Below are 15772 nucleotides of genomic sequence, written 5' to 3'. Positions count from 1 at the left end.
ACCTATAACATTTACCTTGGACCATTTTTTTTATTTCTAGTTATGGTATTATAGACCTTCTTAAAATCAACTTGATAGTCGGAGGGATTTGGTATAGAGGCACACTGAAAAAAGGATTTATAAAGCTTTTTTTCTGACATCCAATATGTTTGTAACAGAAGATAATTGATTTATAGTGTTTGTATTTTGACGAAACCATTCTGCTCGTCGACGAATATGTTATTGTCATCTACCCATTTCGTTTAAATTATTATAATAAACGGCTTTCAAACACTAGCTAAATTGAATGCAATGCCTCTGTAAGACAATTAAGGGGTCGCTCGGATCTTTCATGTATAACAAGGCTCGATGGAAGACATATCAGAACGGTAGCAATTAAAGGAATTAAATTATAGATATTTTGTTATCCTTGATGTGCGACATATCAAATATATCAGAACGGCAGCCATTCAAGTAGAATTGTGTATTAAATTGATACCTTTTTTTCTGAATTGGAATACGCAAAGTTTAAACAAGAGTGCACACGCTGAAATGTCTCGCCTTCTATACTAATCATTGATATTATGTTGATAGTCCTAAGTATAAAGCTAAGCTTTAATACAACTGTCACATAAACTTAACATTAACCAAGATAACTAAACAAAGACCAATGAACCTTGAAAATGAGGTCAAGGTCAGATGAACCATGCCAGGCAGACATGTACAGCTAAAAATGCTTCTATACAACATATATAGTTGACCTATTACTTATAGTTTAAGAAAAATAGACCAAAACACAAAAACTTAACACTGTGCAATGAACCGTGAAAATGAGGTCACGGTCAAATAAAACCTGCGCGACTGACATAAAGATCATAAAATATTTCCATACACCAAATATAGTATTAGATAAAAAGACCAAAACTCAAAAACTTAACTTTTTGACCACTGAACCATGAAAATGAGGTCAAGGTCACATGACATCTGCCCGCTAGATAGGTACACCTTACAATCATTCCATACAACAAATATAGTAGACCTATTGCATATAGTATGAGAAAAAACAGACCAAAACACAAAAATTTAACTATAACCACTGAACCATGAAAACTGAGGTCAAGATCAGATGACACCTGCCAGTTGGACATGTACACCTTACAGTCCTTCCATACACCAAATATACTAGCCCTATTGCTTGTAGTATCTGAGATATGGACTTGACCACCAAAACTTAACCTTGTTCACTGATCCATGAAATGAGGTCGAGGTCAAGTGAAAACTGTCTGACAGACATGAGGACCTTTCAAGGTACGCACATATCAAATATAGTTATCCTATTACTTATAATAAGAGAGAATTCAAAATTACAAAAAAATCTGAAATTTTTTTTCAAGTGGTCACTGAACCATGAAAATGAGGTCAAGGACATTGAACATGTGACTGACGGAAACTTCGTAACATGAGGCATCTATATACAAAGTATGAAGCATCCAGGTCTTCCACCTTCTAAAATATAAAGCTTTTAAGAAGTTAGCTAACACCGCCGCCGCCGCCGCCGCTTGATCACTATCCCTATGTCGAGCTTTCTGCAACAAAAGTTGCAGGCACGACAAAAAACTAGTACTTTTGTAAAAACATTATATAAGTGATTATAACCTAAGATCACATTTAAATTATGAGTTCATATCAATAAAAAATCTTATTTGTATAAAAAAAGGGGGGGGGGACATATATCTACAAGGATAAAAGTCATGTAATATTGCGATCGGGAACCAGTCTACATTATGCATGATAGAAAATTAACACTTTAACGTACCTGTAGGTTTCTCTAGATTTTTCGTCGCTATTGAATAAATCTAGCCTGGTTCCCGATCAGTATTCACATATTTCGTTTGAATATATACAGAGGGAACCAACATTAAAATATCCGAATGTGCAAAGCAGACGATCTTGGCAATGGAATTTATTTCCATGCAAGAACTGATAGAAAAACTCTCTCCACACGATAAAGCAGCCCTCATTCATGTCGTTGAAATCCACGATAAATATTGTCAACAATGCATAAAACACAAAGAGCTAAAACATGAGTGTTCTGATCAGTATGTATCTCAAAACTCACATGAGTTCGTCCAAAAAATTATGACGTCTGAAAAGGCTATTTTATAATTTTGCTTTGACCCTTCCCATGCTCGTAGGTAGGCGTCAACGCAAAACAAATAAGATAGACTTTCAAGACTTAATAATTAGGCACTGGCTACGGTTACATGGACATGTAATAATAATAAAACAATAATTGTTACATAGGAGACTAATTCAGTAATTGCCGGAATGCAGGGGCTGAGTAAGAAACCGATTGATAACGAATGTAACAATAATATTTGTGTCTACAGTTACATTACGTTATTGTTACATCAATGATGTGTATCGTTAGACTAACTATACAAATCCTTGATTACATTAAAGAATGCCACCATAATAAAGATTTCTTAAACTTTAACCTCTGTAGTTTTCAACTTTTGTTGCTTGTACTTTGATATGTACTATAGAGTTGGGCGCTCATATTTGCCAGGGACACAATTTAGCCGTTTTATGATTTTGAGGTGTAAAAACTTCAAAGGATAGGTGAAATGTTAGAAATATGCAGGTAAAATACACCTAATCGCTATTTATTCCATTCCGGATACATTCTAAAATTACACAACTTTTTTATCCAGTTGAAGCTATCTGGGACCCTGTTTAAAGAATGCACCATGCATTAAACTTTTTAATGAGACCTGTTTAAACTACCATTTTGTGATTAGAAACTAAACAAAATGATAGAATTGTTAAATACTTAAGGAAAAGATAGCTTTCAGACAATGCTTTGAGAATATCAAAAGAAAAGATAGGGTCACCATACGTTTTTTCCGGCTAAAATACAAAATAGGAAAATTCCATGTAGAATCCTTCAGAAAATGCAAAGTTTTAGAGTTACCTCCCCTTAAAATGACAATTTAATTTTTTTTTTTTTTAAAACAATCAAAAATATTAATATTGATAAGTTATATTCTTATAAATTGATTCTTTTAAATGAAAATTCACATTAAATATCTGCATTCCTGCATCAAATTTTGTTAACATGATAGAAAATCTGGACCTTTGGTTCTCTGTTTTTTTACAATCCAAGATGGAGGAAGACACCCATACCACCTTTAATAGTTTTAAGTATAAATTGTTTTGTATTCCAAACACTGTCTGACCGACAAAATGTCGGAACAAATAATCATTTGGTCAGACAGAAATTTTTACGATTTTTTAGTTGATCAAATAGTAGAAAATGTCAAATTTCTTTTTCTGTTGAACTAATAGGAGAAAAAAAGTTATATCGAAATAAAAAAAGAATTAAATTACAGAAATCGCTTAAATTTTACAATTGTTTAGTTTAAGTACAGCTTTGTTGAAAAAAATAATAAAAAAAATATAGGTCACCGATGAGTTAAAAAGATATTTCAATTTTAATGCAAAAAATTGCAAGGGAGATAATTTGCAGCTTTTTCAATGATATAAATATTTTTAAAGTCGTCTGGGGTCAAAACAAATCAAATTTTTGGGTGAGTTTTTGTACCACAACTTATAGTGTAATAAATCAAATTTGTAATGAAAAAGAAATGTTAAATATTTAGCTGAAATTTTAGTACCCGTAAACATTATGTAATTATACAGACATGTACAATGTTGTATCACTGGTTTGTAATGGCTGCTTGGATTGAGTGGTTTCACAAAAAAATAGTCAGACTGAAACATGCTTCAAAAACAACTTAGTTTTATACTGGATTTGTAGAAACTGTTATTGTAAATAAAAATTTTAAAAATTGTATGCAATATTGTAAATATATAATCAAATATAGATTTAAAAAATTGTTTACAATATTTTAAATATCAAATAAAAGTTTTCAAGTTTTATTTTAATAAAGATATCTAGTCCCATCGTACATTGCAGTATATTGATGACGATGTAACAATAACGCAATGTAACCGTAGACACAAATATTATTGTTACATTTGTAATTAATTGGTTCCTTACCCAACCCTGAATTCCGGAAATTAGTCTCCAATGTAACAGTAATTATTTTATTGTTGTTACATTTCCATGTAACTGTAGCCAGTGCCTAATAATTATTTGAACTATACATGATTTAATTATGCAGTGACTTATTTTATTTTTTGTTATTTTCTGCTGTTAGTACTGACTACTGTTGGGTAAAGAAAAAAGCTAAGCTGAAAAATTAAACAATCCTACAGTAGTCCTAATAATATATGACTTTATTTGGACTAATCCTACTGTAGACCAAAGATCAAAGAGAAAGTTGTTTTAAACTAATAAATTTTTTTTAAGTTTCTTTTTCAAAGTAATTTTTTGAACTTGCTCACAAAAATTTAGTCAACAGTGATATTAAGTACACATATTTTGTTTATTTCAGACATGAAGCTCAGTTAATTGATACTACCATAGACCATATAGAAACTGCATCTATCATAAACTGTTCAGACCATGGTTCTGACAAAACCACAGAAGATGATGGTTTGTACATATAACTAAAAGAAATATTTTAATAATATAAGGATATATTTAAGCGAATTTTGTAAGTCCAAGGACCATAACTCAGCACAAAATCATCAGAACAGAATAAATTTCGAACTTGATCAGTAACTTGTCATGATCAAACTATATACCATGCAATTTTCAAATCCATGTCTTCAAGCATGACAAAAATAAGTGGAAAACTGATAATTAGAGTAAATTTTGTTAGTCAAAGGACCTTAACTGTTCACAAAATCAAGCATGACAAAAACAAGTGGAACACTGATAATTAGAGTAAATTTTGTTAGTCCAAGGACCATAACTATACACAAAATCATCAGACCGGAACACAATTTTAACTTTATCTGTAACATGTCTTGATAAAACTATACACTAAATATCAAATCAACATCTTGAAGCATGAAAAAAGTGTGGTAAACTGATTTGCCAGACTGATGGATGGACAGACAGATGCACAGAAGAACAGAGTTCAATTCTAAAGTCCCCTTAACCTTGGTTGGTAGGACACTAATTTTAAAAAGGGTTCAGCTAGCAAGCAAGCTGACCAAAGATTTTTCCTTTACCTATACACACTTAAGTCATTGTGATGTTTATCTATATGACAAAATTTATTTGAAGTAAAATTTGATTTTCAATTGAAATATCATACTTTGACAGCTTGATTGTTTAAAACATTTCCCTTTTACAGGGTATATAACAGAGGTGGAAATTTAGTCTAAAAATCTCTTTTACAATCACTTACGGTATACTACACAAAAGTTTACGCATAACTATTGATTCTTTGCAGTTGAATATAAAGATCAAGATCCTTATAATAATAAGTCACCAGAAAGCCAGGGATGGAGTGACACACCTCTTTGTATGGATGGTGAGTAAAGCATATTGTTATATGCTTTAAGAAGTATGATAAATTCTGAAAAAAACTGCTGTTTTGGTAAAATTAAAGAGAGAATGAACAATTACTCTATTGTTTTCGGATTCAATATGTTTTTGATTTTGTCTTTTTAAAATAGAACAACATTATTCAGTTAACCACTTCCTTGTCCCATTTTTTAATTAAAATTCTTATTCAAAGGCAAATATCTCACAATATGCTATACATATACAAATCATGAGATTTTGAAACTTGAAAATTGATTAAGACAATAATACTAACACATTTACAAGAACAGAACTATCATCGGTTTAGATCCCTGACTTTAAAACTGCATTTGCAGCCTCTTTTTATGGCATACAAGATTTAGGAGTAGAGCCAAATCAAATCAGATGATATATTGAATAATCAGACAATTTGAAAAGATGACAATATCAGTATTAATTCTCATTGGTTGAATAGGGCCTTCGTTTTTCATGACACTTCCCTCAAGTTTGATCATTCATCAAAACCTTGCATGAGCTAAGTTAAATAATTGTTTTCAGAAAAACAAACTCTGCGACAGGGCACTTTCAGCTCTTCTTCTTTATCAATAAGTCTATTAAGATTGTTTAAGGATAACTCATACATCAGAATCTGGGGTGGTGTTCTCGAAAGTATCCTAAGATTCGTCGTAAGTCATAGATAAGAACGATTTTAGGATGGACTAAGGATCGACTTAGGACACTCTTAAGTTGCGTCTCGAAGCTATCTCAGACGCATCTTATGTTAGGACGTCCTAAACATATCCTATGTTCGAAATCCTAAATAGTTAAAGTAATTGTTTGATAAAACATTTATTAGAGACGAAACCAATTAATAAAATTGTTTACAAAATTTTGTAATAACAAGTATTTAATGAAATTCATGATTTCAAATGTAATTATAAAAAAATATCAAAATAGGATCTTGATATAAACTATAAAACAATTTGTATTGAAATGAGAATATTGAATTCGTAGTGTCATCGTATCATAAAAACACGAAGTTCAAAGTTTAAAATCATGCACAATTTCTATAAACGAGTTAATAACCGATGGTGCGTCTCTTTCCCCGTTCATCTTCACGTAAAAATATGAGAAATAAAAAGCATGCCCAAAGTTAGGATGAAGATATGATGATCTTAAGACACCTAATTAGGTGTCCTAAAGTTAGGACGAAAAATGTGATATATATTAAGTTAAGAGAGCTTCGAGAACACGACTTAGGACAAAGCCTTGTCATAAGATGGTCTTAGGACACGTCCTATTCCTAAGATAGCTTCGAGAACACCCGGTGACCCCTGTACAGTTAAATGTTTAAATACATGTAACGTTTTGTTTGTAAACAAAGAAAAGATGCATTATTGTATTATTTAATTTTGAGGACTACCTGTAGTACCTGGTAAGCAAAGCAATCAGGACCTACTTTTCATGTCCTTAAGACCTGGGAAATTGTTTCATGGTTCATTCTTTACTTTTCTTGTGAGTCATTTAACATTTAATTCACTATTTTCAGTTGATAATGAAGAACAAAGTGATGATTCATGTCTGCATGACAAAGTTACAGATTGTCCAGAGGTCACTCCAATTGTGCAAAATGGCAAGTTTATTATAATAGAGCTTGTACCTTGTTTTTATACCCCCGCTTTAAAAAAGGGGGGGTATACTGTTTTACCTCTGTCTGTCAGTCCGTCCGTCCGTCCATCAGTCCGTCCGTCAGTCAGTCCGTCCCATGAAACTTTCGTCACATTTTTCTCAGGAACTACACATCCACCCTTTCTGTAATTTGGTATCAACATTTATATATGTCAGCCATACCGTGTGATGCGTTTTCAGATTCATCACTTGACAACTTCCTGTTTACCGAACACTTGTCTGATTTTACACATGATAGCCAAGTTGAAAATTTTCGTCACATTTTTCTCAGGAACTACAATACAAGGATTTCTGAAATTTGGTTTCAGGATTTATATAAGTCAACTATACCATGTGATGCGTTTTCAGATTCATCAATCGACAACTTCCTGTTTACCGAACACTTGTATGATTTTACACATGATAGCCAAGTTGAAAATGTTCGTCACATTTTTCTCAGGAACTACAATACAAGGATTTCTGAAATTTGGTTTCAGGATTTATATAAGTCAGCTATACCGTGTGATGCGTTTTCAGATTCATCACTCGACTACTTCCTGTTTACCGAACACTTGTATGATTTTACACATGATAACCAAGTTAAAAATTTTCGTCACATTTTTCTCAGGAACTACAATACAAGGATTTCTGAAATTTGGTTTCAGGATTTTTATAAGTCAGCTATACCGTGTGATGCGTTTTCAGATTCATCACTCGACAACTTCCTGTTTACCGAACACTTGCATATTTTTACACTATTAATATTATCCACTTGCGGCGGGGGTATCATCAGTGAGCAGTAGCTCGCAGTTTCACTTGTTTAGAATAAAGAAAAATACTATCCACAGTAGATAATTAAGTAAGTTGCAAGCAGTGTGAATACATCATTAAAACATTAAAGATCATATGGAATACTATTGCAGTTGATGCAACTAAGTCTTATCTACTGGACTTATAGAGCCTATAATTACATGTGGTGGGGGACATTGAAATAACTTGTGCTCTCAAGCCTACATTTTTTGTAGGATTGTTATATGAAATTATTATTAAAGATTTAAAACAGCAATTTCAGGGTAAATTTCAAAATCATCACTGATCAATTATTTTTACAAGTGTTTTTTTTTCTCTTGGAAATGTATATTGTATAGGAAATTGTATAACAAATGTCTCTTTATTACATTTCATATCAATATTTTATGAAAATTTATCTATCAATAATATTGTTGGAATATCTAATGACTAATGTTAATCCAGAAATTATGTCCCCTTTGCAATGCAATTTGTATTGATGATTGCATTGTGAGCACTCAATCTTACACTTCTCATTTGATTTTTATGAAAATTATATCAAAGTTTATATATACTAGTATATTAACAAGGTTTCCAAAGAGTCAAATAGTTAGTGCAATCAAATATTTTTACATCAGTATGTCCCTTGTAAATATAAATTATATGGAAACTAACATTGTAAGCGATCATACCTACATTTCTTGTACTAAGAATCTTATTTAAAAGTTAAACAATTCAATACCATTTCTTCCCCATAATTTGCTTTGACAAATATAATATGTGCACTGTTGGGGGACATTCAATGTCATTGCAACACTATTCTTCCATTTATTAGTATTTTTAAAGGGCCCCATGATATTAAGAAGGGCTCCTTAAAAACACACACACTACATATAACACTGCCTCAGATTTTTTTCCTTTTCTTATTTTTACCTAAAGCATGGAAATTTAAGTTTTGGTACACAAATTAATTAATGAACAAAACACTTTTTCTTTATGTTTGTAATGTAAGAGTTTAATGATTTTTAATTTAATTTTTAGAGGTCAGTGAGAAAGGACCTGTGGACAAAAAAATTGAAGTTGGAGGTACGAAGACAACAAAATGTGCAATTCATCTCTTTAAAAGTGAGTAATATATTATCTTAAAGATATTGGATGCATGTTAGGTTGAAAATATCTGAGGGACATGTAGACATTGTAGTAATTACATATACCTAATAAAACAATCCTATTACTCATAGTGTGTGATAAAAAATCGTGAAAAAAATCTCATTATTTTATTATTTTTTTAAAGTACTTTGTATTGAAACAACAAGATCAGGCAAAAACAACAGACATATGCCAAACAGAAACTTCAGAACATGAAGCTGATGTATACAAGATATGAAGTATTCAGTCTACTAACTTTTGATATATAACACTATAAAAATTGCTTTCTCTGTTGCCACTGCCAAATTGGCACCGTTATTTCTGACGTTATGCGTTATTCATTGCAGGCAACACAAAAATCTTCCTTTCCAAAAGTTGGCTTCTAAGATGACTCAGAATAAATATTAAATTTAGGTACCTTCAACATTTAATCATTTTAAATATGTAAATGTAAGCAACTTGAAAAGATGACACACAATGACTGAATGTCTTATATGAAGTAAAATTTGAAAGAATCACCCTGTTACTCATATTTTATTTTGGAAAAAAAATATCTTTAAAATGGCAATTATTGGTCAAATTTGACAATTGAAATATTTTACTAAAAAAAAAGATTGAAGATTAGTGTTGGCAATTTCAAGAACTCTTATTAAACCTCTCCTTAAATGGGTTTTCATGTTTTATTTTTAGAGTGGTTAAAACAGAATGGAATAAACCAGGATTTTGAGTACTTGGCTGTTGACAAAATTGCAGAACATGTAAGGCATATGGGAACAACCAAAACATTAAACAGAAACCTATTGTATCCCCCTCGAACAATGCATTTCATTAGGTCCTCTGTAATGCAATATCTTAATTCTCAACCTTACAATAGGAGAATTTCTCAAGAATTCTTTAAAATGAGCACAGAAAACAGGAAAACAACAGAAAACACAAACATGTATGATCTGTCATTAAGGAATCCTATAACACAACCAGATTTAAGGAAGATATATACCAGTGGAATTTTTGGAAATGGTGAAAATTATACTCCAAAGTTGTTATTGTACAAAGTATGGTTTGAACTAACCCTACATTTCAGTAACTTTTTGAGGAAAAATGGAAGTAGGTTAAGAAGAGAAGAATTGAAGATAGCTACTGATGAAAAAGGAAGATTGTTTTGTACCTTTTGTTTAAATGAAATGGTTGATACTAGATGGATGGATGCTCCAAGGATTTATAGCATGCCTGGAAACCCTTTTTGTCCAATGAAAAGTATACTGCTATATATTAGCCATCTAAATCCTAATAATGACCTGCTGTTTCAGAAACCAGCAAAGTTTTTCAAACATGATGCAGAATGGTATACTAGTTCACCCCTGAGTCAGCATACAATCAAGAAAATAATGAAAGTCATCTCTAAAAGTGCTGGTCTAAGCAGGGACTATCCAAACATATGTGTCCGTGAGACAGCTTTTGTTATTTTGTATGAAGCAGGACTTTGGGATGACGATGAATATAAAAAATGTTGGGTAAGAGGAAAGGATATTAATGTTGGCTCAAGGAAAGAGGAAATTTTCTTAAAATTACAACAGTATATACATGGCGACAAAGGTGAAATAACACAACCAATATCTACTGCTATAAACAAACAGGCAGAGGATGAAGCAGATCAAACAAAACCAGCATCTACAATAAATATGATTGACAATTCAAATGTTCAGGTTACCCATGATATACAGAAGAAACAGCAAAATGATATATCACTTTTGGTTCAACAAACTAAAAACCAAGAAAATACAGAGGAGCAAAAAAAGGGTAGCAATCAACAGACAGATTCTACAGCCACCAGGCAGACTGACACAGAAATAAGTAAGATTCTTCAAGATGAGCAGAGTAAACAAGAAAACAACAGAAACACCAGTAACGGCAATGATGGCATAATGGTGTTTGATTACATGAAGTCTATATCCAACTGTCAGACAAATATAAATCAAACAAGTACTATAACTCAATCAAGCAAAGGCAGTCAACCAGCAAAAGTGACTAGCAACCTAAAACTTCCTAAACATGTTATAATCAGAGCACCCTATAATTCTGTTAAAATTGAAAATATCCAATCAGACAACAGTAATTTGCTTAACCCTGCTTATAAAAGGGAGCAATATAATAGTGGGAATACAACAATGGCAAATAAAAAACCATTTATGCCAGTACTGAAAGTTCCTCCGACTAGCAACCAAGATAAAGTATTGCAACACCAACAAGTTTCAGCAGTTAGTAAATTTAGTCCAGGCTGTTCATACATGATTCCCCATACATCATGGTCTGATAACCAAGGACATGTAAATTATTTGTTTATGAATACAAATCAGTGTATTCCTAAAATAAATGTGGAACAGAAAGATAAATTACCACTCATCCAAGTAATAGACAAAAAAAATACACAAGAGAGTAAATATGTCAACTGTAAAGAGAGTAATGCAAATACAATGATGGAGAAAACTCACAGCATTCAAGCTACTAAGGAAGTGATTACTATACTGGCAAAGCCACAGGAGTGTCTAAAAACACAAGGAATGATACAAAGAAAATCCTCAAGTAATGACAGTAGAACCTGTAAAGTAACACCTATTGTGAGACATAAATTAACAGAAAAACATACTATGAAAAGATCTGAACAAACTAGACAACAACATGCTAACATAGAACAGAAAAATACTTCTCAGCTTTTAGATGTAACAGATGTAGAAAGTCCAAACTCCTCCACTGAAAACCCTACCATGACAAGATCTGAACAAGCTAGACAACAACATGGTAATATAAAGCAGAAAAATACAACTCAATGTTTAGATGTTCCCGACATAGAAAGTCCAAACTCCACAACTGAAATAAATTCACAAAACCTAACCAAAACCAAACAGTTTGTCTTCGTAAACAAGAAGGGAGTAAAATGTGTGAAAACAATAGATACTTCTATGTTTAGAACTCAAAGTACAGAAACAACCGCCACAAACATAGTTCAGGCACAAAATTTAGAAACCCCTGTAGTATCATTATATCAGAAACCAGAACAAAAAAGAATAGGTGGAACTCCTGTTTATTTTGCAAATGAGAAAGATTCAAGGTCATTGTCTGATATTCTTCATAAAAACTTAACATCAGCAAAAATGGAATCTTGTAAAAAAGGGAATAGTGTCAACAAATCTATGACTATGCAGATGAAACCTAGTTCTGTTCAAATGATTCATATAGAGACTGTCCTTGAAAATCATAAAATTGAACATGGCAACATTTCTGAAGATGACAGAACATCTCGAGAGAGAGCAGAACTAAACATGAATACCAATTCTGAAGAAAATATTGCTCCAATAATATCTTTTGATGAGAAAAGTGAATTATGGGTCGTTCAAAATATGAATGATTTCTTAAACCACAAAATGCCTTCTAAATCAGATACAGATAACATTGGAAGGAAAGAAATGCCAACTAAACATGAAAATAGAGAAAAAAGTAAAATTAGTAGCGAAAACTGCATAGAGACCAACATTCATTATGTCAAGGAGAGTCCAAAGCCTGATTATAAAATAAAAGCAGGTAATCTTGAACATATACAGACCTTAATCAAGGAAAACGTACAAAATCTCAACAAAAGGAAACATCTAGAGACCTTAATCCAGGAAAAGGTACACAATCTCAAGAAAAAGAAACAGAGAACTCAAGTACATGTTAAGGAAAACTTGGACAGTTATTCAAAGACAAGTTCCCTGCATGTCATTTCTGGTGCACAGAAAGTGGAAGTAAAAGAAAAATTACAAAAATGTGCATTTGATGAAGTTACAGAAGGAAAGAACTTATTAGATAGGCAAAAAGTTATAATGGAAAACAGTTGTAACTTTTTAATTACTGATGTAAAATCTATAGATACTTTTAATACTGATGACACTAACTGGAGAGCAGAGGAAAACAATACTGATGAAAACAATAACTCTGAAATAATATCAGAAAACATGATATGTGGAGAAGTAGAAAAAATACCAGAGACAGTGGTTAACAACACAGATCCAAAGGTAAAATCAGAGTCTAATTTTGATGAGTTTTTGCCAAAGTTTCAACAGCAATTTTCACAAAGGAAGGATAAAATAGCGAAGATACTAAAAAAGATTCAAGCGGATTCAAAAAGATTAGAAATTCTGAAGACATTGACAAAGAGATCAAATACCATGGATGTGAGTTTAGAATCTGAATCGAACATGGAACATTTTGGTCAAAATATACAATCTACTGAGATCAGTACTGAAAGATTAGCAGAGGAGGATAAAAACAAATTGCCACATGAATTTGTTGAAAAACCTAGCCATACAGGTCATTTAATGAAACCTAAAAGATTTGTGTTCAAAAAGAGGAAACAATGTAATGAGAAAGGATCAAATAAAACTATTGTACAACAAAATACTGAAACAGAAGAAAATCAAAATGATTTATCAGAAACAGAAAAAGAACATTTTACACCATTGAAATTGGCTTTTAGAAAAAAAGAGGGAAATGAATATGAGATTATTAAGTATCAAAATTCCAATAACATTTTTTATTCACCCTCATTCAGCAAGGATTCTCCTGATGATAGAAATATACTCCAAAAGAAAGAAAGGAATAAAAGTTATGGAGAGAAGCTAGCTGAATACAAGAAAAGAAAATCCTTATATGATGAAAAAGATGAAAGGGACATTGAAAACAGGGAATTTTACATTGAGCAGAACAATGAAAAAGAGATTGACTGCACTTCTGTCCCGTTACCATTCAAGAAAAGAATCAGGATAAATCATTCTTATCTGACTCAACAGCGTAACAGTGAAGAAGAAGACCAGCATTTGAACTACAGTTTGACAGAAAAAGAGATTTTTTCGGATTCTGACTGGAGTCTTAGTGATGAACCAAGTCTGCTGAAATGTGTAAATACAGCTACATTTAACTTTGCAGATATAGAAAATGATGTTTAATCACTTACTATTAATCTATATACCTACAAGTATATCTTGGCAAAACAATTCATATATTTTGCTAAGAAAAGATGATAAATTATTATTAAGGATTTCAAAACATCCATAAAAATCATGACTACTACTAGATATCCTACAGTTTGTTTTTTCTTGTTGTATTTTTTTTGACAATGTTTGATGTAGTAAAACAGATGAACAGGGAACTTGTATTGTTAGAAACTTAGTTATGATATACACTATTGTAAATTATTGACATTTTTGAAAGCTTTAAACATTTGAAAAGTTGGTAACCCCTTGACACTTCACAAATACCAAGCCTTAGACTTAAAGCTTGCCTAAAATGAGAGTCAAATTAAGCAACAACACAGTTTTCTTTTTATAGCAAGATTATATTGCTTAAACATTCAGATAAATCAATTTCATTCTGACCCATGTAATGTAGAGCTAAAACTGATTAAAGACATTATTAGTTACACAGTGTGTTAGTGACCTAATACATGTATACTGGGTCAGTAAATTCCATTTTAGGTGAGAGCGAACTCCATATGGAATTTACTGACCCTGTATATATTATATTAGGTCACTAGCACACTATGTTACGAATTTATCTTACTGATTAACTTTATATGTTGAATTTAGACTAAAAGTTGTCTCATTTGCAATCATACCACCTCTTCTTATTTTAAATTATTAAAGTGTTCAAATGTTCAATTTTAAGAACCTGCTTACATTGGTCTGCACAAAAAAGCTAATGTCAACAATTACAATATGATATCAACAACCTTGATATAACAATATTAAACAAAACTTTCAAAACATTTAAATCAAATAGTGCCAAGGTAGTAACTCCACTACTAACCGTGTATTGAAAGAAGCCCTGCCTCCCTAATAACCTAATATGGAATATACAGGATCTCCACGCGGATGCTCTTAACCAATCATATTCCTAAAAATATAAAGGAGGTAAGATAAATCATGTTTCATTTTCCCTTAAAAACTAATTAACCAGTATTGAATTACCAAAAATTATCTCCCTTTAGTGACATTATTTTTACGCATTATTGTTTATATTGAGTGTATATTTTTCTTTTATTGTTGTTAACTAATGTTATGCTTTAAGTTATTCCTAATGTTATTGAGGTGAATGTAATTGAAGCTTTTTTTTATTTGATTAATTGTTTTCTATTTTTACATTTCTATTGTATCCAATATTGTGGTGAACTTGCCTTTTTTGTAATGCATATTGCATTCTGATTCTCAAAAAATCTTGTAGGAACAAAAACTTTTTTTCATCTTTAAACTGTGAAATTGTAAACAAATGTGTATTAACATGTGTAAGACAATGGATCACATATCATGACATTTATCTGGTTCAACCTTTTACCTCAAGGTCAAAGTTTTTGATTTTTGGGGACATTTTTTTCTGTCCAGTATATAACTTTTATTCTTTTATAATTGATTTGGCACATAGGTGGAGCATCTCTATACAATATGTTGTTTAACATTTTAAAATGAACCTTGACCTGTAAATTTCGAGGTCAAATTACAGATTTTATTTTAAGTCCAACCTAAAACCTTTTGTATCCTTTGTTGGAATGCAAGACCATTAAAGTGCAGCTTAAAATTTATCACTGGGTGTTGTGCCCCTCCACCTCATTTTATATGGGGTTAGACATCTTTCAAAAATGGTTCAGATTCCCATTCCTATACAATATGAAGTCCTCATTTATTGTCTTAGGTAGATCCTTATATTTTACTAATACAG

At 31.6% G+C, this 15772-nt stretch overlaps 1 protein-coding gene across 1 annotated transcript; it reads left to right on the top strand.

Moving 5' to 3' along the window:
• The first annotated feature begins 1866 nt into the window (after positions 1 to 1866).
• Positions 1867 to 15772, top strand: LOC139514392 (putative leucine-rich repeat-containing protein DDB_G0290503). Its single transcript, XM_071303571.1, has 6 exons — positions 1867 to 2078; positions 4440 to 4540; positions 5349 to 5429; positions 6972 to 7055; positions 8921 to 9004; positions 9719 to 15772. Exons 1-6 carry the CDS (start codon positions 1936 to 1938, stop codon positions 14005 to 14007), a joined length of 4782 nt encoding a protein of 1593 aa, XP_071159672.1. The 5' UTR covers positions 1867 to 1935; the 3' UTR covers positions 14008 to 15772.

The sequence above is a fragment of the Mytilus edulis genome, chromosome 3 (genome assembly GCF_963676685.1).
Source record: "Mytilus edulis chromosome 3, xbMytEdul2.2, whole genome shotgun sequence".
Lineage (NCBI taxonomy): Eukaryota > Metazoa > Mollusca > Bivalvia > Mytilida > Mytilidae > Mytilus > Mytilus edulis.
This window is presented reverse-complemented; position numbering and strand designations above follow the sequence as displayed.